At 39.9% G+C, this 24,079-nt stretch overlaps 1 protein-coding gene across 1 annotated transcript in view; it reads right to left on the reverse strand.

Annotated features, from left to right (window-relative positions):
• cacna1ba (calcium channel, voltage-dependent, N type, alpha 1B subunit, a) overlaps positions 1 to 24,079 on the reverse strand; it is a 164,919-nt gene that overhangs the window by 84,921 nt on the left and 55,919 nt on the right. Inside the window, exons 4-7 of the mRNA XM_036598295.1 lie at positions 20,903 to 20,994; positions 20,410 to 20,562; positions 19,199 to 19,386; positions 706 to 809 (exon numbers count right to left, since the gene is read on the reverse strand). Coding sequence (XP_036454188.1) covers positions 706 to 809; positions 19,199 to 19,386; positions 20,410 to 20,562; positions 20,903 to 20,994 — 537 coding nt within the window. The remainder of the gene's footprint in view (positions 1 to 705; positions 810 to 19,198; positions 19,387 to 20,409; positions 20,563 to 20,902; positions 20,995 to 24,079) is intronic.

A 24,079-nucleotide genomic window follows, 5' to 3' on the forward strand; every position in this document is an offset into this window, starting at 1 on the left:
GTGTGTGTGTGTGTGTGTGTGTGTGTGTGTGCTGTGGTGTGAGGATGTCGTAAATGTACACTGTATCATAGAGGCGGCTTTTTGACAGGCGTAATATCTGCCTGCAGCACTGAGCATGTTAAACCAGCACAGCTGCATTTCTAGAATAATCTCATCTATGTCAGGTACAATATTAATGTAGGATCCTGGTATCCTGTCTTGCTGTGGTTTCCACAAAATAAATCAATAAATGAACAATGTTTTTTCTTTTTTGTTAAACTGTTACCGTGGTAACTTGATTACTGCTTCCTTGGCACAGGTAGAAATTTTATTTACTTATTTACCTAAACGTGTCTTCTGAGTTTTTTGTCCTTGGTTTTGACTGATTATTGACATTTTTGGCCTGAACTAAAGGGCCTAGCTCTAATAGTCATGTTTCACCACTGTCAGCAACTGACCGTTAAGGAAGGACTGGAGGGTGGACCTGAAAGGTAGGGGTATCCAGTAAAATGGCCCACAGTCTATATGCCAACAGAAACAATATTTGATCCTATTAAACACTTTTATCCGTATAAAAAGGGTTGGTTCTCAATTCCCATTCCTGTAGAGCTCATCACCTAATAAGCCCATCACGAGCTGAACCACTGACCATAAAAAATGGAGTAAAATTTAGCTGGTGATGATCCCTCTCTGTGTTTTTGGGTGTCTGCTGCAGATCACACTCACCCTGACAACACTCCCAGAACCAGGTTTAGCATGAAGAAGGAGCCGATGATTATGAGGGGGATGAAATACAGCCAGTTCCAGGTGTTTCCGGAGGCATCATTAGCCTGCAGGAGAGGGAAAATAAACATTAAAACGCATGATCACTTTGTGACAATCAAATGTCAGTCTTCGTCCTGCTTCACTGTTCACCATCGCTCAATAATAGTGATGATCTCTTTAGCACTTCTTATGACAGCAGCTCTTTGCTTCGGCAGCAAGCGACCCCGCTAATTGTTTTCCAGCGCAATGCTATGGCCTGTTTCAGATCAAACTGATGAGAGGGGAATGATGGCCATAACTCTGGGTGGATAATCTTCTCAGGCTTGCCAGAAACACTGATAAATGGCCTGTCTGCCTCTCTCCCTCTTCCTCACTCACTTTCTCCTGCTTGTCTGTATATGCAGCACTGAGGAGATCACTCCTCAAGTCATCAGAGCATAGAGCACTCTTCTACATACACTGAAACTCGTTGTCTGTACCCTGGTACCGTCATCATTTGACTTTATGAAAAGGCACATATTATAGCATGTTTTTCTCTGATGTTGTAATTGAAAGCTGGACGTAGTATGTAAACATTTGTAGATAGATAGATAGATAGATAGATAGATAGATAGATCTCAACAGATATCATGCTGTTACAGCAGCAAGAACATAAGAAAACCAAAACACTTCAACAACACAAACATTTTGTAGTGAGTTTGGAAAATGTTTTTCATGCTTATTCTCATAGTTTGTTCTGCAGCAGATATTTTCTGCGTTTTTTCTACAAGGACTCTGATTCTGGGGTTGTGCTGATGCTTAGTGCAGCAAGAGAGCAGGGAGTCGAGCCTGCCAGCCAACTGAGTAAGAACATGTTTATTGTGTTTTCATCCTCCATATGTTTTTTTCAAAGCTTGCAAGTTCTGTATGAATGCAGTCTTACATGTATTTCAGTTCATTGTCAAATAAATCATCATTCTCATCATCATGGGCTTGAGCCATGGGCTGGAGCCAGAGACAGCCTTTAATAAAGCCTACAGTGGTGGAAAAGCTGTGTGCCTCCTTCCATAGTGGCGGAATGCTACAACATATTAAGTATCCACCAAACAGGGTGTAAGGGGGATATGAGAGATAAAACAGATCCCAACTACATACAAATGTACACGAACAAAATAAAACGCACTTTATTATCATGTAGTGTAAGAGAAAGTCCTCTTAAACAGCATGAGGTAGTAGAACAGCCGCTGTTATACATTTTAGTGCAGATAATACAAGCAGCATAACAACAAGTAACAAATAAGTAGGTAGTTCCTCTATTTAAAGACTGAAGTACTACAATAGTATAGAGCAAGTTAATCATTACTAGTGTCACTAAAGTGACATTTAGTTAGGAGGCTAACATTAACATTGTTAGTATTTATGCTAGCCTCAACAAAATGTACTTTCACACTCAACAGGGAAAACTATAAGCTCGGTTTGACTCCACACATGGTTTTGTGTAACTGTAGACATTTATGTGAGTGTGTGAGCACAGAAAAGCGCACTGTAGTATTTTATATTGACACAGCTGGTGTTAAGCTAGTAAGCTGATGTGTTATTTCACACAAGCAGGGCTGATAATGCCTAGCAGTGACTCTTACAGCTCGGCCTTCAGTTTGGGCCATAAATGTCAAAAAACCTTTATGATGCTGCTAATTTCTTCTAGCAGCCAAATGGAATTCTATTACATATCTAATCTTGTATATAGCAGTGCTACAGTGACTGTTTCATTAAAGATTCCTGGCATAGTTTTCCCTTTCTAACTACTCTGAAACACATTGGTCAGGCTTACACTCGTACTCACAGTCACTCATGTATCTCGGACTAAAGTCATGTTTTTTCAAAATTGGTTCTCCGCCTGAAAATCAAAACGTGATTGATTGGTTAATTCACTACAATATATTAAGTATCCACCAAGACGTTAGTGGTTAATCTGATGAGTTAGGCTTTCAGTTCAGCTCCTGAAGTCGTGACCAGTGGGAGAGCTCACTTGGGTACATCTACATAAACACCACAAAGAAAAAAATTCTGATTGGATCATTTTTGGGGGGCATTTCAAGATTTTAACCCTTTTGTTTACAACCAAAGCTTAATAATGAAATGAATTGTACAAATAAACTTCACTGTTGTAGGAACAAAACCTCCAAAATGATAAGTTTACAGGAGAAGGAAAAAACATACTTTACTTTTAATGTAAGACAAAGGGACCAGTTTTTTCTGTGTAATTTTGGGCCATTTCTTTTGGTCCATTCATCATGAAATACAGCCACAATGTAAAAGTCAATATGCATTTTCAAATTATGTCAAAAACTGAAAACCGACAGGTTTTGTTCTGACAGCAGTGACTTGCAGAATTAACTTGTATATTTTTTTTATTTGAGAGAAATCATTAGGCTTCTCTGAATGACTAGAGGGTTCCTCACTCATAATACTAAATTAGACACTTTTTACACTGGCATAAAATGAAGAAAAAGACAATTAAATAATCAATCTTGATTGTTATGATGGTTCTAGTTGTCTCTCCAGCAGGTGGAAAATGAACTACAACCGGTGGTTCCTGTTTTGGTCAGTTCTTGTTTTTGAACGCAAAGTAGGAAAAAACCCATGGCTGCAAAAACAGCAAGAATTCATTGTTTTTGTGATGTCACAAAAACTAACACATGGACATATACTGTACTATTCAGCCTACAGACAGGTTTGTCCATCCATTCACGATGAAGTTATAAGGAGTGTTTCGGCCCTGACTATTTGTACAGGGGCAGCAAATCAGAACAGAATCATTTAACATACAGTTATATGCAAAAGTTTAGGCACCCCTGGTCTCATTACATATTTTGTTAAACAGTATATCAGTCCTAAAGACACAGTACCACAGCTGTTTACTTCTAAAGGATAAAGAGAGGATGGAAAATGATAATGCAAAATGAATAATAACTGATTTTGGTACAAAAAACAATGTCACAAGTAATATATGCAGCAAAGAAATATAACAGAAAAAAAAAACAGAACAGTAATGCAGAAAGAAAATACAATGATTTAAGCCTTGCAAATTTTTGCTGGTGGCTGATTTTGTGGAGCATCTGCATCTTATGCAGTATAGCGAGGGGACTTTGGACGCTGCTGAATCAGCAGACATAAACACGTTACCACGCAGTATTTCTAACATCCTCCCCATTCCCCTCAACCCTCTTGTTTCTATGGTAACCAATCCACAGCACCACCCCCTCCCCAAACCCTTCCTGTTGTCACTTTATCTACACTCATGTGCATTTCTTCTCAAATTGCATTTCTGGCACAAAAGAGCTACAGCAATAAGAGCCAAAGTAACCTGCTGCATCTCTCCTCATCTCCTTCAAGCCTAACTCTTAATATGCCAACAGATCAGAGCTAATTTGTGTATATTTTATGAATTTATTTTCATTTACTACTGTTCAGTCTAACTCACTTGCCATTTTATGCATCTGAATTAGAGGAGACAAGAAAATCATATACTGTAGCAGACAACAAGAATATTTTTACTATAAATCGAATTAGAAAGTCTGAAAGCAAAGCAAATGTCTATGAAAACAGTTCTGTGCCTAACTATCACGAAAACCACTTGAATTAAATCGAAAGTGTGATCAATCAAAATAAAAAAGGCTTCTGATGACCTAAGACTTTTTTTTTTGGCCTGTTCTCATCAGAATATTTCAATTTTATGTGACGAGGCAGAGCAAACCATTTCCAATCTAATCCAACCATGGCAGTAGAAAAGTGACAGAGAAGCACATTTCTGCAGCCTCAGATACAGGGAGGAGGTAAAATACTGAACCAATCAAAGCCAGCACGGCACATGCAGGTCAGCAGAAGCAAAATATTAGATACTTTCACCTCTTACTCAACGTACAGACGTAATGGCTGTAATTAAAGAAGAAAGATGTTTTTGCAGTACTGGCTCTCTGAGCATCTGGCTCGATAACTGCTCTCCTGCACATGCTCTCATCAGACCCCTGGGCCCCTCGTCTACTTCTGCTCTCATGGGTGTCATGGAGCTTGAAGAAATGCTGAGTGCAGACCTCAGCTCAAGCACTCCTGTGCCCCAGATTAGTCATCGACACATGGAACTCTCTTCTGCTTCCACTGCGAGAGCAAGGCATTCAGTTTCTGTAGCCCTTAAACCCTCAGCTTGCTGTTTAATTATTGATTTTAAAGAGTCAATCTCATGGAAAATCTCATTACTTTTTTAGACAAGACAGTTGTAAACTAACAGTGTTTCAAAACCCACCAGTCGTTCTCTAGCACAATAGAAGCCCTAAGCTGTGAAAATAGCCTATTTTGGATTTACTGTTTTTATGATATCACAGAATGTATACATACCCACCTACTCAGCCTAAAGCAGTGTAGCTTTTTTATATTAAGAGTTATACATAGTATTTTAAAGTATATATAAAATATTTTAGCCTGGACTGCTTTTTCACAAGGTACAGTGCAGGGAAGCCAATCAGAACAGAGCTTATTTACATATATCAGTCTTAAAGGTACAGTAACAAAAACAGTCTACTTAACTCTAAGGGATAAAAAGGAAAATAGGTTGGAATACGATTACATAAAAATGAATTATGGGTACATGAACCCAAACAAATTTAGCCCCATGTTTCAGCATGGACTGCCTTTTGAATGAGGCACGATACAGGACAGCCAATCAGAAGAGAGGCTATTTACATATATCAGTCTGAAAGGCACAAAAAATTAAAGGGATAAAGAAAGGCAGAAAAATAACTATGTGAAAATGAATAATGACTGTTTTTGGTACATAAAACCAAACAAATGTCAAACTTTATAAAATAAAATATGCAAAGATGTAAGATCTGGGCTTTCAAGATTTTTTATTATTATTATGAACGATTATGAACTATAAATTACTCAGTAACTATGAAACTAGAATGCAAGTTAATGTAGTTATGAGAGTGAGGACTGAAGTATGGGCTCAGGTACAGGCCCTTGGGATTCATTAAGTTAAAAGATTGATGATAGAAATGTCAAAATTAGCAGAGAGAAACAGTTTTCATTAACAAAATCTCATTTTTTTCATATTTTGAAAGACAACCATGAAAATGAATACTTTCAGAAGGCAAGATATCACCAGATTTTTAATATGCGGAGTACACAAATATAGTAAATTTGCACATTTTTGTTGCAAATTTGTATTATCCACACTGTTATGACCAAAAACACTGATGTGCATCTCCAACTCTCGACACTTACAATAGATCAAGCAATGTTAAATCTACTCCTGAGCACTGTGAGTCATTGAGGGAGACACTCATGACAAGGATCATCTTGACTTGCATTATAACACCCACATACCTGTTAGAAGGTTAGAAACACACAGTCGAATTTCCCTCCATTATGAATCTCAGACGTAGATGTCAATGAGATAAAACTGAGCCCTTAAGTTGGAGAGTCTCTGACTAGTGTGCCACTTCCATGGTCATGTACGACATCTCTCAGAATAAAACATACTGAGTTCAGTTATTTGCCTTATTGTTATAAAGAATTATAATTACAGGACGATCAGCATTTCCTCTGACACAAGCACACTACATAAAAAATGCCCCCCTGTTGTTTTTAGCCTGTTTTAAATTCACTATTTTTGTAATGTCACAAAAAACAGCAAAAAACAGCACATTTACACATATCCACCTATTCCAAAGTTTAGCCCCCCCCCATTCAGAGATAAGTCATAAGGAGTGTTTTTGCACCTCTTTCGGAATTAACTACAATACAGCCAACCAAAAGTATGTGGAAACCTGACCATCACACCTACATGAGCTTGTTGGAACTCCATTCCAAAACCATGGACATTAATATGGAGCTGGCCTGTCTTTGCAGCCATAACAGCCTCCACTCTTCTGGGATGGCTTTCCACAAGAACTTGGAGTAAGTTTATAGGAATCCATGCCTATTCAGTCAAACGGTATTCGTGAGGTCAGGCACTGATGTTGGACGAGAAGGCCTGGCTCACAATCAACATTCCATTTCCAATTCCAAAAGTGTTTAATGGACTTGAGGTCAGCACTCTGTGTAGGTCACTTGAGTTCCTCCACACCAGACTCATCAAACCATTTCTTTATGGACCTCGCTTTGTGCACAGGGGCACAGTCATGCTGGAATAGTAAAGGGCCTTCTCCAAAGTGATGCCACAAAGCTGGAAGCATTTAACTGTCTAGAATGTCTTTGTATGCTGTAGCATTAACATTACTCTTCATTTTAATTAAGGGTAGAGCCCAAATCCTGAAAAACAGCCCCAGACCATCATCCCTCCTCCACCAAAACTTTACTGTTGGCACTATGCATTCCAGTATGTAGCATTCTCCAAGCACCCACCACACGTAGATCTGTCCATCAGACTGCCAGATAGAATAGCGTGATTCCTCAGAGAACACGTTTCGACTGCTCTAATGTCCAGTAGCTATGTGCTTCACTCCAGCTGACACTTGGCGCTGCGCATAGCGAACTTAGGCTTTTGTCCACACGAGACCCATTTCATAAAGCTCCTGATGCACAGTTCTTGTGCTGATTGCTATGCAGTTTGGAACTCTGTAGTAAGTGATGCAACACATGATTTTTATATGCCACACGCTTCACTAATTCCAGTACTAACAGCAGGGAGAATCTAGCAGGGCAGATATTTCATGAACTGCCTCGTGGCAAAGGTGGCATCCTATGATAGTGCCACATTTAAAGTCACTGAGTTCTTCAATAGAACCCATTCTACTGGCAGTGTTGTCTATTAAGATTGCATCGCTGTGTGCTTGATATTGCTGCTGGAGTTTTTAAACACCTCAGTGTCATTGCTGGACAGAGAACAGTCCACCAACCAAAAATATCCAGCCAACAGCGTCCTGTGGCCACTGATGAAGGACTAGAGGATGACCAACACAAACTGTGCAGCAGCAGATGAGCTATTGTCTCTGACTTTACATCTACAAGGTGGAATGACAAGGTAGGAGTGTCTAATAGAGTGGACAGTGAGTGGACACAGTGTTTAAAAACTCCAGCAGCACTGCTGTGTCTGATCCACTCGTACCAGCGCAACACACACTAACACACCACACCACATCAGTGTTACTGCAGTGCTGAGAATGATCCAACACCCTGCTCTGTGAGGGTCCATGGGAGTCCTGACCACTGAAGAACAGGGTAAAAGGGGGCTAACAAAGTACGCAGAGAAACAGATGGACTACTAGTCTGTAACTGTAGAACTACAAAGTGCACCTATATAGTAAGTGGAGCTGATAAAGTGGGACAATGAGCAGTAGAAACAAAGAGGTGGTCATAATGTCATACTTGATCGGTGTATAACATATGCTATATAACATATAGCATATCTGAAACTGGACTGTATGAATGGGCAAAGCCATTGAAATAGTCTGCAGGAAATGAATTTAGTGTTAAAAGCTGGGAGATTGAGACTCAAGGGAATAGCACTGAAATGATCTCTTACCTATTTTCTGACCTCTAGTAGTACAGCTATATAAACAGTTCACCTGTGTTTGCTGTCTCCGTTCTGCATGAGAGGAAACCGAGACCTGAGTGGAGGCCATTTACAGAAACTCTCTCCAATTCTTGTCTCCCTACTCATTCTTTCTTTCTCTCCCTGAGTGTGTTTGGGTCTGTGCTTGCAAAAAAATCAATGAGCAAAGCCAGAAATAAAGCTTAGAAGAGAGACACTGTGATCAGCACTGAGCCTGTTTTCAAATAGTCATTGTGAGCTTCTGCTGTTTCTACATGTCTCCAGATGATTGAGTCGTTCTACTATCCAGACATAATTATATAGGTTTGATTTATTCTTAACGATACGGTTTACTGTGCTATTGAACATACAACACAGAATCTGAACAGAAATACCAATAAAGCCAGTCATATTTGCTGAAAGTGACTATAGCTTTGTTTTGCTATTAATATTTTAGTGCCATTGCGTAACTCTGGTCATCATCTGCTTTCCATTTATGCCTATTATCATCCATTAACATTGATCCCTGAGACAGCGTCTTTATTGTTTTATTAAGGTTGCTGACTAGGTTTGAGGTTTGAGATTCATCTGAAGCAGGGGTGTAGTTTGAAGGGGGGGCTGGTGTGGGGGGGGCATAGATTTCTGACCATTACAAAAAAATCTCTGATGCCAATTTAAAATTCGAAAATAGGGCAATGTCACCACATTCTTGCATTCTAGTTCCTTTTTTCTGCCTTAAGTCCATAAAAGAGACTGATAAATACAGCTGGGAGTCAAAAGAACAGGTTCCTCAATTTGAGGGATTCAAGAATGGAGAGTTAACTTCAAAGTTTTGGACTTCCAAAAATTCCATTAAGTGATGTCCAAGTTTGTCCTGACCTGTGTGCACACAGAACGTGAGATTTCCTGTTCTTACGTAGTGGAAAACAAAGTAAAATGTTAAATCTGTAACAAAAACATTGGCTTACAATCAAGTAACACTGCCAGTGCCAAAATATCGACCCACCTGAAGGAGTTTATGGAGGAGAACTAAGGACAACTTAAGCCCTATTCGAGCTGGATTAGTTTTACCAAGGGACGTGCTGTAATCTTGGTGATTACGTGGAGATCAGTGATTTTAATCTAGTATGAATCTACAATGTCTGCTAAGTAACAAATCTGGAGGAAATTACCCTCTATAATTTGCTGAACCTGGAGCTCTCTTGATAATAGTAGTCCTGTTTGAATCGACATTAAAATGACATAATAACAAAAATGGGTAACAGAAAACGTTACCTTAATTTTTTTTTCTTTTTTTGTGACCTGAAGACAAGGGTAATTTCTAAAATGGTGCTCAATTTGACCCAATTCAGTTCATGACAATGGGTGTCACCCTACACTGAAATGAGATGCATAGTCTCCTCCCTTTTGCAGAGTCGCATCTTTTTTGCTTCATATTTGCCATTCCGCTGCACAATGAGTATCTTATGTGAAGGTACACTGTGGCATGTGCCCATTCCCCACTCCCTCACGGATTTCGTCCTCTCTCCACTGTCTTTGCGGGGTTTCATCTGGGCTTGGAGTTCGAGCCCCGCCTCCTGCTGCCTCTCGCAGCCGTCATTGGGGCTCAGGGGATGGACGCATGCCACATACACACAATCACATTTCGATTCAGCCTATTTGGGACATCTTTGGGAAATTACACAGATCCATAATTCTTTCAGCCAGTCAAATCACACAAAGATGACACTACCAGACCTCCTCTAGCCCCAGTTATTCAGCACATTGTTGTATGGAATCGAATCTCGGTATCGATTCCACCTCTTTCATGTACTTGCTGGACCATATAAGCCATATAAGGTGGAACAAAAAATTCAGTGCAGTAGGTTGATATGTTAACTAAAGTTGGCTAATTTAATGTGTTTAATGTTTACAAAATAATGTTTCCCTCTACGGTTATTGGATGGGTTATTTTCTAAAGACTTAGCTACAATCAAGCATGCTAGTTGGTAGTTTTCATCCTCACTATAGCAAAGTCTCTGGGACATAATGCTTCATAGCCCCCTCAACCTACAAACAAGCCCCCCTCTAATGAAATTTGGGATACGCTACTGATCTGAAGTGGATTGTTTTGTCACTAAAAGAATAAGAAAACAGAAAAGGCTGTGAATGAGAAATACTGGGCTCTGCTATCAAAAAATAACACCCAAAACTTGTGCTTCAGAAAAGCTAATCAACTGCCAAGCCTTTGTTTTCTGTCTCTTTCAGCAAACAATTGTTTTCTGCCTGTGTAAGACCTAATATAATGGAGAAATCCTGTCATTATTACACGGCTTGTCTAGCCTTTATTGAATCTATCGTCTCGAAGGTGCCATCTCAATGAGCACAAAAGCACCTGGGTACTGTCGAAGCCAGCTGAAAGCTACATCTCATCTTCTCCAGACAGCAGCAGTGAAAACGAGCACATAAAAAGGGAGTGGAGGCTGCTCCTCATTTTTTCCATTGACCAAAAGTTCTAGTATACAGGCTAAGCGAATTATCTCTGGGAGAGCCAAGGTCTGGCTGGCATTCTGCAGGAGCATTCATCCTCTATTAGGCCTCCTCCCTGCTGCTGCACATCCTATTCTTCTTCATCAAGCTCCCCAGGGGCCTGTAGCACCAGCCTGTACTGCAACACTTACGGGAGATGCCAATTCAGAGAAGAAGAGGGAAGGAAATGTGTTACGGAGAAAAGCTATAGAGAAACTATAGAGCATAAAGCAGTTCTCTGGCCATTGTAAGACACAATCTTTAATGCTGCACCAATTAACGGATTTAACCTCTTTAAACCCCTTTAAATTAAACGTCTTGCATGTTGGCCCACTTCAATTCCTTACTCTCATAACATATTAGTTTCATAGCAGCAATCAAATATTTTATAGAGACCATATCCCACTTTTTTATCCCAGACATGATATTTATGTGGGATTTGTACCAAAAACAAATATAAAAACTCAAATTAACTCCTTAAGATCCCAGTCTATCTATGTTCTTAAGCTTATTACTCAGTAACTAAATGAAGTACAATGCAAACTTATGTTATGTTTGGGTTAATAAAGCTGTTTCTGTCGCTGTGCCTTTAAGATATATGCAAATCACTTCTGTTCTGATTGGCTTTCTTGTATTTTGCTTAATTTCAAAAGCAGTCCAGGCTGAAACACTTCTTTTGACTTCAACATGAATGGAAAGGCCAAACAGCTTTAGTAGGAGTAGGTGATATGTAAATGCATTGAATTCTGAGACATCGCAAAAGCAATTCATTCAAAATTGGCTATTTTCTAGCTTACTTGGCATATATGGACTGTGTGGTACATTCTGAAACTATAACAATGCTTTTTTCATACTGGGAGGGGAGGTATAATGATATAGCCCACTATGCTTTTCTAAGAATATCGTGGATATCACCAGCACTGAAAAAAAACTGACCAGCCATATGTTTCATTGAAAAGAGAGCATAATTATTCCTGTGTAATTGGATTTAGTGTAGTACAGTATATGACATGTTAAATGAAGAACACTGCATTCACAGTATTCATAGTTTTCAATGACAGTTTTCAAATGCAGGACTGCTGGCGCACTGTGTCCATTCCAGCTTATGTCTTGTACTGTGGAAATGTTTTCAGGTATTGTGTATATTATATTTTATATATTACATTCTCTAATAAATTAATATATATATGATTTGATTTTACAGCGAGAGAGACTATAGGAATACTGTAAGGATGTCATAATGTCCTTTATTTACTCCAGCCACTGGTCAGTACACCAATAATCTAAGTAACACACCCAGACTTGGCCCCCTTACACAGACCCAAACCTGATCCATCCATACTCCCTGCCGGGCAGTTTTTTAAGTGGTTAACGAGAGATTGATCAATACAGCAATCAGACCTAAAATGCAGCACGCCAGCAAGATGGGTCACAGTACACCACAGTGGCCCTCATATCAACTTAGAGACTCAACCGCTCCAAATCAGCCCTACCGTACACAACACTGGCTCCATGGAAGTGGAGTAGCGTTTTTATTTTTACCATTTAATAATAATAACAACAAGTAACTGAAGGAGAACAAAAAGCAGCGCTAATATTTGTCAAGGTACTGAAGTCAAGGTATTGGTATTGGTATCAAAAAATTGTATAGGTGCTGTAACATAAGAACTGAGTAAGCATAAGTTTATATTATATATCTTTATTATTTTTTTTACATGGACCAGTAGAAATGCCCCAAAAAAAGTTCTTCAGACAGAGATGATATGTAAGTAGAGATGACTGATAAAATTGGAATCATATTGGCACCACCAGATAGCCAAACCTTTCTACAAATAAATGTAATGTCAATCCAGGTGGATTCAGTCGCAATTTTTATAGTTTAGGAGTATCAATACTGTCATGTGTCACGCCTCCTTCCAGCACAGCTGGAACTCAGGACTCATCTAGATCCACCTATCACCATTCAGCTTCTCTGGACTTCTAATCATGTTCACCTGTTCTCCTGTGTATATAACTTGTCTGTTTGTATCTACTCTTTGCGAAGTATTGTCACCTTTAGCTGTGCGTACCAAGCCTTTCTCCATGTTTGTTAGCAAGTTTCCGTGTATGACCTTGATTTTTGTCTTGCCCTTTACTCTGTTTTGGAACTCTGGTTAACTAACTATGATTTTGGATCACCCTTCTGTTAATAAAGCTCTCAACACTACCCTTTTTGGCAACCATTTGGTTCCATCTGCCACTGTTACACATTGACAGACATGCACATAAAAAATATAGGATATCGGCATCGGCCCAGAATTCCCAAATTGGTGCATGTCTATGTAAGAGAGCAAACAACCCAAGAAAAATGCTACATGGGATAAAAATGGGCAGAGCCATGGTGGAGCTGGAGCTGATGTTATCCAATCCCAAAACCCACACGCTATGGACATTACCCATAATTAAAAATGACGATGCATTATGCTACAGTTACTGATTAAGATTTCTGCGAGAATATTAAAAATGTTGTAAGTCCCAAGACTACTAATTTGTGACTGCTGATCAGCATTTTCAGGAGTCATTACACTTCTTCAGTGACCCCAGTAAACGAGCGCTAACTCGATTCTAGCTCTGCTCCATTAGAAAGAAGAAAATGAAGAATTCAGGAGAAGCATATCATTCTCCGCAGAGAGCCCGCTGATGTGAAACAAATATTTCTGTTTTTCGGCTCAGACAACACACCAAGGGGACCTAATTAGAGAGAGAAAGGGAAGGAGAAGGCAGCACATGCACTCAGAATCTCTCTACAGGACTGTATGAGAACCAGCATAATTGCAGAATTACAACACCCTTGATTTGGTCGTGGTTTGGCGGCAGGAGCCATTTCCTGAAGCTGATGCTCTTGTTCACGGCATCCTGTTTCCCTCTCATTCTCTTTCTCTTGAGGTCAAACAGCTGCCAGAGACTTAGCTGAGGACTACACTGGACGCTGTGAGTCCCTGTGTAAGGTCTGGCTGGGGAGATGAGATAGAAGAATACCATTAGAGAACCCCCCAGAGTCTTCTCTTATCCTCCCTTTCAAGCTTAGCCTGTAGAGCTCTGCACTCCAACAGAGTTTCTGGAACCAAGTCTATACAAATACATATTTACATTCACTCCACTGTGAGCTAGCTTGTTTTTACATAACCAGTTTTTATAGGGTGCATTCAATCATGAACATTTCTCAGGAGAAAATGTAATGGGATATAGAGTGTATACTATTGACGGGTTCACTGAGGTCAGCCGCGTTCAGCTGAAATGTAAGATTGTAATCCTTTGTAACGTTATGTACGAAAGTTAATGTGGTAATTAAAAGAAGTCAAGATCAGTGGGACCCTACTGTATAGAGAATTGGATCTGTCTGTAAAAATGAAAAATAAATTAAATAACACATAAATGACACAATGGGTTTTAAAAATACACACTCACTGAGCACTTTATTAGATACCCCTACCTTGTATCCACACTCATTGTCCATTTTATCAACTCCACTTACCATATAGGTTCACTTTGTAGTCAAGACAAAGCAGGTATTATTTGGGTGGTGGATCATTCTCACACTGGCGTGGTGGTGGCATGCCATGCAAATTGTCATGCAGTCTCCATAGACAAACACTGGCAGTAGAATGGGTCATACAGGAGTGCTAAGTGACTTTAAATGTGGCACTGTCATAAGATGCCATCTTCATCAGTTTACAAAATTTCTGCCCCAATCTGCTCTGGTCAACTGTAGGTGCTGTTATTGTGAAATGGAAGCACTGAAGAGCAACAACACCTCAGGAAACAAAGCAGTAGACCACACAAACTCTCAGAGAGGGGCTGTTGAGTGCTGAAGCACAGAGCACTATCCTCTGTTGCATCACTCACTACAGAGTTCCAAACTGCCTCTGGAAGCAACATCAAAAGAAGGACTGTGCATAAGGAGCTTCATGAAATGAGTTTACTTGGCTGAGCAGCTGCATGCAAACCTAAGATCACTATGTGCAATGCTGAGCGTCAACTAGAGTGGTGTAAATTGTGTAAATACATTGGACTCTGGAAACGTGTTATCTGGAGTGATGAATCAAGCTTCATTATCTACTCTACACCAGTGGCCTGCACATAGCCCTGACCTCAGTCCCACTGGACATCTCTGGGATGAAATGGAATGTCCATTGTAAGCCAGGCCTTCTTGTTCAGCATTAATTAGAAATGCTCTTTTGACTGAACAGGCAAAAAATAGGATGATTTTATCCTGTGTTCCTGTCCCAAAATTCTCTTATCACCATTATTCTTCTGCCACAGTCTTCTCACAGTTTGGCTCGAGAGTGGGGCGACCATGACAGGAGGGGCACCTGAAGAGAAGCTGGTACCCACTGCCCTTTACTAAAAATGGACCACCCACATTCACCCCAGAAGGAAATGTGCTGGGCTATTTTTGGTTTACCCATGCAACCATAAAGGTTAGCTCTGAAAATATGCATCATGCATAAACAGAAAAGATTAAAAGAGCAGAGGCCTGAAGCTTTGTAACCAAAAACTAAAGCTGACATTTTTAAACAGTTGCATTTGTAATTTATAGTGTGAAGAACATTTTTGAAGTGTCCATATTATGTAAAGGTTCCATATCAATTAAAAGCTTCTGCTAGAACCATATGTGTAAGCCAAGAACCATTTTAGAGCAGTAACTTCATAAGGCAGTCCAGGTAATACTTCTCCAAGTCTACATATAAAAGCAGATACACCTTTGCCTTTCTGTTATATGGAAAAATGACAGCATCCCAGGCCCCTTACAGGACAGGCTCCTCCATTAGCTGCTTGGCATGGTGTCATGTTCCAGTAGCCCTGAAGGAAACAGCAGAACATTAGCTGCCATTTCTTCCACGTCATTCAGACAGCCATGCACACAACTCGAAGGACCAGATGTCTAGCAGAGATTAAACAAACAATTCAATTAGTGTAATCTCAAAACACTGGTCAGCTTTGCTTGACCACTGCACCAAATTGCAATATGTAGTGTTGGTTCTCAGTGCCAGATCAAGCCAAATCCTAGATGTCAAAGATTTTTCAATGCAGAATTCTCATAGACAGTTTAGCTGGAAAAAATGCCAATTATATTTGCATTGAACTGCCACATAATGTAATCGGGATATGCCCTAAAATGTACCATGCAAGACCTGGCAGACCACAAAAATCACCATCAGATAAACAGCACTTAAAGCTTTCCTCTTTGAGAGAGAGGAGAAATTGCTCCACTTTTGCTTCAGATCTGAAAAAATCCTCAGGTGTTTAAGTCCATCCTTACACTATGAGTCTGAAAGGATGTGTAGCTAAGAAGAAGCCCTTACTGAGAAAAGGAAACAGACAAAGAAAAAAAAGTTGCAAATCAAAGAAACTTCTGGTCTTCTCAAAATAATGGACTGTCCAACCCTGAGCCCAGATCGCAATATCAAAAAATGTGTTTTGAATTACTTGTAAGATGAAGGAAATGCAACCAATGCCTAAGGCTAAACTTTGGAGAAGAGAGAAAAATATCCATCTAGATTTAAAGCGAGTCTCCTGAAAAGAACAGAAGCTGCAGTAAAAGGTAAAAGGTGGACTACATACAGAAAAATGTTTAGTTGTTGGGGCTTCTGTGTAACTTTCTAAACATATTCTTTTCCTGGTGCTATAAAATGAATAACTTGTAATTAATGGCTGTTTTGACTGGAAATTTAATAAATGAAGGGTGGTCTCTGACGTTGCACAGTACTGTTCTAGTGAACCACTGAGGTGACTTGGTTAGAATGGCCTGCATTATTTTGGATTAATTCAAACGCCCAAAGAACATCTTTGATTGGTCAGGATGTTCACGGCACACAATAAAGCATTTCATGATTGGTTGAAGGCTCATTTGCATATTGCAGACTTTTACAAAATCAGTATTGTGGAAGCTGATAATGCGATAATGATAAGCAAATTGACATTGTGCAGCTCTAGTTCAACACTGAGACCAGACCAGTAGGGAACTGAAGAGACTTCCTAGAGCATACTGCTCCGGTTCAGTTTTCCAGAGTTGAGTTTTACCATCAGCTGACACTGGATGTAGGAGGGCAGACCGTTTAATCAGAAACATCAGACGGAGCATCACATTACCATACGGGTGCCATGTAAACGATAACAGATAAGGCTTCCTGGCAGAGCGCACACATCTCCATCTCGAGCTCATCTTTCGCCCCATAACCCATCAGCAGCTGTTCTCTAGGAATGACGGATGGAGTGAACGATGAGAAGAACGAAAGAGTTTTAATGACAGGAAATGAGACGTGCGGGCCCATGTTGGCCCCGCCCAACCCTCCTTTGCTTCCTCATATCTTCGTCAAACCCATTGTGCATTAGACCTCGTGACGACTGCTGAAGCACTCTGTGCCCTATTACCTGACCATCAGACCTCCAGACACATCAGGGCCATGATGGATTACAGAGCGGTCATAGATGGTCCTCCTGCAGTGCAGGGCTAAATTTTGCAGTAATAGCCTCCGATGACATTGTGATTAATCATGATATTTTTGGCACAGATGGGAGGAAGGAGCAGCTCTGTGTAATTAAGGCGGCAGAAACAGAGATTATTCATGGTGGCGCAAGGTGGCCAAACCCCAACTCTCTGGAGTCACTTCCATAAGTGTCCGCTGCTGTGGCACCGAGCATAAGGTCAGCAGTGACCTCAGTTAGTAAATCTTCAAGTCAAAAATCAACACAAGCCAATTATTTAAAGATGACATCATGGTGCTTTGACAAGTCAAGGCTTTTGGTCAATCAAGTCTGAGTCTGAGAAGACGGCCACGTTTTCAGAATCAAAATCAGAACATAGATAATCTACATAATCCATAAATAATCAAAAACTAACAATGTGCAATGAGTCTTGCATACAATTACACTGACTGGCCACTTTATTAGGTCCCCCCTACTTGTATCTACACTTCCCTTTACATAGTGTGTTAATTTCATGATGAATGGACCAAAAGAAATGGCCCAAAATTACTTGCGAAAAAGTCTGGTTCCATTGACTTACATTAAAAGTAAAATAGGTTTTTTCTTTCTCCTGTAAAGTTATCATTTTGGAGATGATGAGGTTTTGTTCCGACAGCAGCGAGATATATACATGCACAGCATATTACCAAAAAACTAAGTGGGTGGAGTCCTTATTTAAGAATATTATGGCCTGTGGTATACAGTGTATAATATATATTATGCACTTTGCAAGGAGGTTTCAGAGGCCCCTGGGCTGCTCCAGGATCAGCAGAAAGTGGCAAGGAGCTGTGTTTGATAGCTCTGGGTAAAAAGAGGCTTATCATAACCCAGCAGAAGGATGCAGCAGATTGGCATATGTTGCTCCCAAGCATGTCTGCCTGCCAAGAAGGAGATACAGCCTTCTGAGATACCAGCCCTGGAGCCTCATGCAAGTCTGCTCGTGAGTATGTTTGTTTCACTGGCTACGTTGGCATAAAACACCAACTTGCAGCTGCAATGACAACCAGAAATCTCTGCACATGATCATCGTTCTTTTGTAGCAATGCCCATGTAAAAAGCACCATTCTACCATTCTGGACCAAAATATGAATTTACTTTTCTGCCCAGATAAAGATAGCTATTCCAGATCATGAGAACTTTTAAGTAATAAAGAAAATAATCATTCACTCAAGCGTAAAACGAATCACCAAACACATCCACGACCAGACCGCCACTAGCAGGAACATGCAGAACGGAAGCAGGACTGATAATGCTATTGAAATCCCAATGGGTAAACAGTGCTTGAGCAGGGTCCTGAAAAAGCAAATACAAAGGCACTGATACAGTACAGATACAGCAAATCACAGCATCTGTGTTTCTTTGCATTCTAAGTGCAGGTGAAGTTCAGCATCCCAGAGAACCGTATTATATCTATGACGATAGTGTTATTATGAGTTAGTGAACTGATAACAGATCAGATCTAAAAAAAATCAGCCATTCTGTCCTCCAGTGAACAGACAGGCACAAGGGTTTGCTAACAGATGTAAACTATTGAATGACGTCAAGACACAGTATAATGAGTTATTTACCTTATTATGATTATATGATTTTAATTGTATGGTCATTCAATTCAGCAAAATTGAAATGAATTGAAGTAAGTTTAACTCTGTTTACTCTACAGTGATGAGTCACACTAAAGCAACAACCAAAACTAGTACATTTATATTTACAGCGTTTGGCAGACGTTCTTATCCAGAGCGACTTACAATTTGATCAGTTTACACAGGTAGACGAAGGTAGTGTTAGGAGTCTTGCCCAAGGACTCTTATTGGTATAGTGTAGCGTGCTTACCCAGGCAGGGGATTGAACCCCAGTCTACAGTGTAGAAGGCAAAGGTGTTACCCACTACGCTATACCAACCACTACATAGTACATCATTAGACTCACATTGTAAAGGATTTCCACCCAGCCCTCCATGGTGATGCATTGGAAGACAGTGAGTATAGCGAAGAGGATGTTGTCGAAGTTGGTAATGCCGAAATTGGGGCCTATCCAGAACTCCCGGCAGTGTGTGCCAATCTCACATGTCCGCGCCGGAGGCTCCGATCCACATGGAAACTCAGCCGCCTGCTCACCTGAGTGAGTAAAACACCAAAAGAGCAGCTATAGGCCAACAATATTCGAACTGCTATACAAAAATTCAACTCTTTTTTTCACTCTTTTTAACATACTGTTGTGATGGTGGAAAAGAGCTCCATTTTTATTTCATCATTCCACAGCACTGGTTTCCAAGTACAAATCACATTTGTGCAAGCAAAGCAGCACAGCAGAACAGTGTACTACCATCCCTGTGTCAACTAAACCTTCCTGCAGATCTTTTGCTGTCATACAGGGGTTTTGACTTGTCTTTCTGGCCAGCATAACAGTTCTATCTGAGAGTTTTCTTATTCAGGTCTTGCCTTGACTTCCAAAGTTCCCCTTAACTGTCATTTCCTAATGACATTTAGGAGAGTGGAAAAAGTGAGCTGGATGCACTTTGATACATTTATTTTAGCCTTCCCTGCTCTGGAGGCATCAGTTAGCTTGATTTCAGATCTTCGGTCAGCTGTTTAGTGGAGTCTATGGTTGCTGTGTTAGCATATAACACTCAAGCTTTGGTTGAGTGTTAGCATAAAGTTTGGAGAGTCAAAGAAATTATTATTGTCTGGAACTTGCATCAATGGACAATTTCTAATTATAATTCTTGATCTACCTAACCAGTACTTACTATTACTGTTTTTTCTTTTTTTCAAACACAACATAATTTACTTTAATATTTACAGAAAAAAAATACTTTTTACATACAACTGTATATTAAAATTACAAAAAAATGATTAATACAACGTGATTCCAGACTTTTCAACAGTAGTGTATGTTTGCATCATAAAGTTCATTCATCCAGTAAAACAGGGTAATGTTTGGGAACAACAGAGTTGGACTAAACTTTGTTTCATACTGCATCAAACTACATCATCAATATACAATAAAATGAGAACCATCTTTCTTTACCAGCCACACTCATTATAGTACAAAGCTTTTGAGAAAAGCAGTACTGACGACAACAAAAGTTAAACTAAAATAAAAGATCATGAAATACCCCTGTGGAAAGTGCTGCGTACCTGTGTCGTTCCTAAAGCAGGTGCGGTGGAATTTGCCCATGTAGAAGTCCAGGCCGATGATGGCAAACATCAGGATTGCAAAGAAGAGCAGCAGGCCAATCTGCAGCAGAGGCACCATGGCTTTCATGATGGACTTCAGGACCACCTGAAGACCTGGGCATAGAAAGAGGAGCTCTTGAACACTTTTTTTCAAATGCTCAAATGTATCCCTGTCTATTGGATGGGTTTATAAAATGTGGATTTTGTTTTGCTGTTACTGCTAATGAAATTTCTTCTAGTACTTTTCAAAGAAAAAGCTTCTTATACTGCACCAGAGCAAGGTGATATGAGAGACTTACTGTATTGTGCTATTTATTTTGTGCCACCAAAATGTTTGAAAACTAATAAAAACAGCTTTGCTTTTATTTCAGTTGTTTTATTACACTGTGGATATGTGCCACGTTAAAGCAAAGTCAAAGGGAAAGTTTAGAAAGAAGAAAGTCTAGTAACTTACTGGGAATTCCAGACACCAGCTTAAGCGGCCGCAAGACCCGCACTGCCCTGAGTGTCCTCAAGTCAAAGTCTGCCCCGACAGTGGTCAAAAGCCTGCAGAGAGAAACGAGAACACACAATGTTAGAAACAGCCTTTACAAGCATCATCCTTAGCGAGTAACAGGAAATTAATACATAACGAAAGAGACAGTAACTATTGCATTTAGCAACATTGTCAAGAAAGATCGTCCAATGCTTTTCCACAGTTGAAATGTGCAGTAAGGCTGCATGGTATGTACAAAATACTCCATCATGGTTATATTGCTATATGATGATTATGATACAGCAATATAGTCACACTGGTGAACACCGGATGAGACATGGATAAAGAACGATCTGCACTGCCTTGACCAAAATGACAGGTTTATTGGTGAATCAATAATGTGACATGGTTATAGATTAGCCTGCATTGTTTATAATTTATTACCAACTATTGATGTCTGTCGAATCATACGAGTGCCTTAATTCACTGGAAAGTCTGAGATTGGGTCAGTATGCTGACAACATACAGTAATAACTTATTTGTTGGAGTCCTCATTTGTATATCATGACCCCCTTCAAGTCTAGTTTCCAAAAGCCAATATTGCAAGAACAATCAACAAACAGCACACACAAAATAATCCTGTCAATGGAAAAGCATATGATTTACAAAACCAGGGAACTGGATTTCCATCTGTGAGCAAGGAAGTTTTACAAAATGTTTACAAAACATTTACAAAATGTTTTTTACAAAAGCTTTTCTTTGTGGACAGCTGCGAATTACATTCTCCCCTCTTTGTCAGTTTCCATTCTGCAGCCAGTAGAAAGGGGCTACCTCCCACACTTGACAACAGTTGCCAGTCTTATGACGTCAATTTAATACCACTGTATTGTTATTTATTCTTCAGACCTCAAGAGGGGTGATTTTCAAAAAATCCATAGGCAAAACTGCTTAGACCTAAGCATGGGATGGGATGCTAATTGCGAGCTACAAAATGAGGACACATAATCAGAGGTCTAAGGATAGCATGGTAGTTTAGTCTCTTTCACATCCAATTTGCTTTAAAACACTGTATTCCTCAGCATTCCAATGTTCTTTACGCTGGCTTCTCACAGTGCTGAGCAGTGAAAAAGGCTCTCCCAGCCCTCTTGGGAAGTGCCATATAATCACTGCACGTCTGCCTGAAACAGGCTTGGCCCAGTCTCACACACACGCACACAGCCTGGTGAGCACGGATCTCTGTGTCTAGGATGGTAGAGAGAAGTGAGGTCAGTATGCATTAATAAATTTATCCTCAGCGCTCCAGCCCCATCACCCATTCCCTTTCATTCACTTCCTTTCATCTGAGTCCAGCCTGAGCCTTGCAAGTCAGACAGTCTGGCCTGGACAGGACAGGCCAGCAAGCCACTGCCCAAAGCTTCAGCTTAGGATGCAGTTACAGGTAAAAGCCTGGATGGGCAGAAGAACTGTGCTTAAAAGATGGATCTTGTCTTTTTTAGCAACGTAATGGAGAGAGACTGAAAAACAAACAAATAATAAAGAAAATGGAATGAGGTAAAGAAGGAAGAAGAAAGAAAATTACAATGACAGTGAAAGATGGAGAGGAAAGGAGAGACATGGGAGGGACAGTGAGAGAGAGAGAGACAGAGAGAGAGAGAGATTGTACTGACTAATTTAGAAAGATATAGGTTTCTAAGAAAAAACAGAATAAAAGAGGTAAAATAAAAAGAAAGAACAGAAAATAAAACTAGAGAGAGAACGTGAAAGAGAGAAAGGGAGAGAAGGGAGGGGGAGGGTTAGAGAGAGAGAAAGAGTGAAAGAAAGAAAATGGCAGAGGAGAGAGTTTCAAGGAAAAATTGACAGAGACATAAAGAGAAGGAGATTCAGTTGGAGAGAGAGAGAGAGAGAGAGATTGTACTGACTAATTTGGAAAGAGATACAGGTTTACAAGGAAAAAAAAAACAAATTAAAGAGATATAAAATGAAGGGAAAGAAAGTAAACAGAAAAAAATAGAAAGAGCATGAAAGAGAGAAAGGGAGAGAAGGGAGAGGCAGGGGTAGAGAGAGAGAAAGAGTGAAAGAGAAAGAAAAGGACAGACGAGAGAGTTTCAAAGAAAAAGTGACAGACATAAAGAGAAGGAGATTCAGGTAGAGAGAAAGGGAGAGAGAGAGAGAGAGAGAGAGAGAGAGAGAGAGAGAGAGATAGAATGCAATGGTATATTGGCTTGTTTAGGGTTAAAGGGAAAAGGGGCAACAAAAAGAGAGAATGTGTAGATATAAAAAGAGACAAAAAAGAAAATGATAGAGAATGCTATATATATATATATATATATATATGTGTGTGTGTGTGTGTGTGTGTGTGTGTGTGCACACTACACTGTATATGTATGTATGTATATGTATATACAGTGTAGAGAATAGCATAGAGAACAGTGATTAAGGGACCATTTCTGTTCCTTACCATAGTGAAACTCCTGAATTTCCAATGATAATAGTAATCAGGGACCATTTTGTGTTCCATACAATATTTTCCATTGATGTTCCAGTGTGGGGAATAGTGATTAGGGGGCCAACTCTGTTCCCTACAATAGGGTTCTATACAGCGTTTTTGATTTTCCCATGTGGGAAATAGGGGACCATTTCCATTCTCTACAGAAGTGCGCTTGACTTTCCAATGTAGGGAGTAGTGATTAGGGACAATTTCTGTTCCCTATAGTATTGTTCTTTGTAGTGCTTTTGATTTTCCAGTATTGGGAATAGTGATCAGGGACAATTTTGAACACAGCATAGGACTGAGCTCAAAAACACAGCTACAGGCCAACAAGCCACTGGACTACAGATCCAAAAAACAGCCACAGAATGACATTAGAACAACTAATCAACTATTAACAATTAGCTAACAATCAATGTACTATCACACGCAGTAGATAGACCGCAGGTCAACACAACATAAGTGCACATTTAAATACATCTTCACTGTCTCTGCCCTGACCTCCTATTAATGCATTCACTCTCTTTACTAAGTGTTAATCTATACTATGTCATCCACTAAAAAGTCTGCTTTAAATGACTATGTAAAAGAACAGAGAGTTCAGACTCTCTGAGTCTGACTGGATTCCTCCTACATCATTAGTGGAGTTTGGTAAGGCTGTGTTGTGG

Source organism: Colossoma macropomum, unplaced genomic scaffold, assembly GCF_904425465.1.
Source record: "Colossoma macropomum unplaced genomic scaffold, Colossoma_macropomum, whole genome shotgun sequence".
NCBI lineage: Eukaryota > Metazoa > Chordata > Actinopteri > Characiformes > Serrasalmidae > Colossoma > Colossoma macropomum.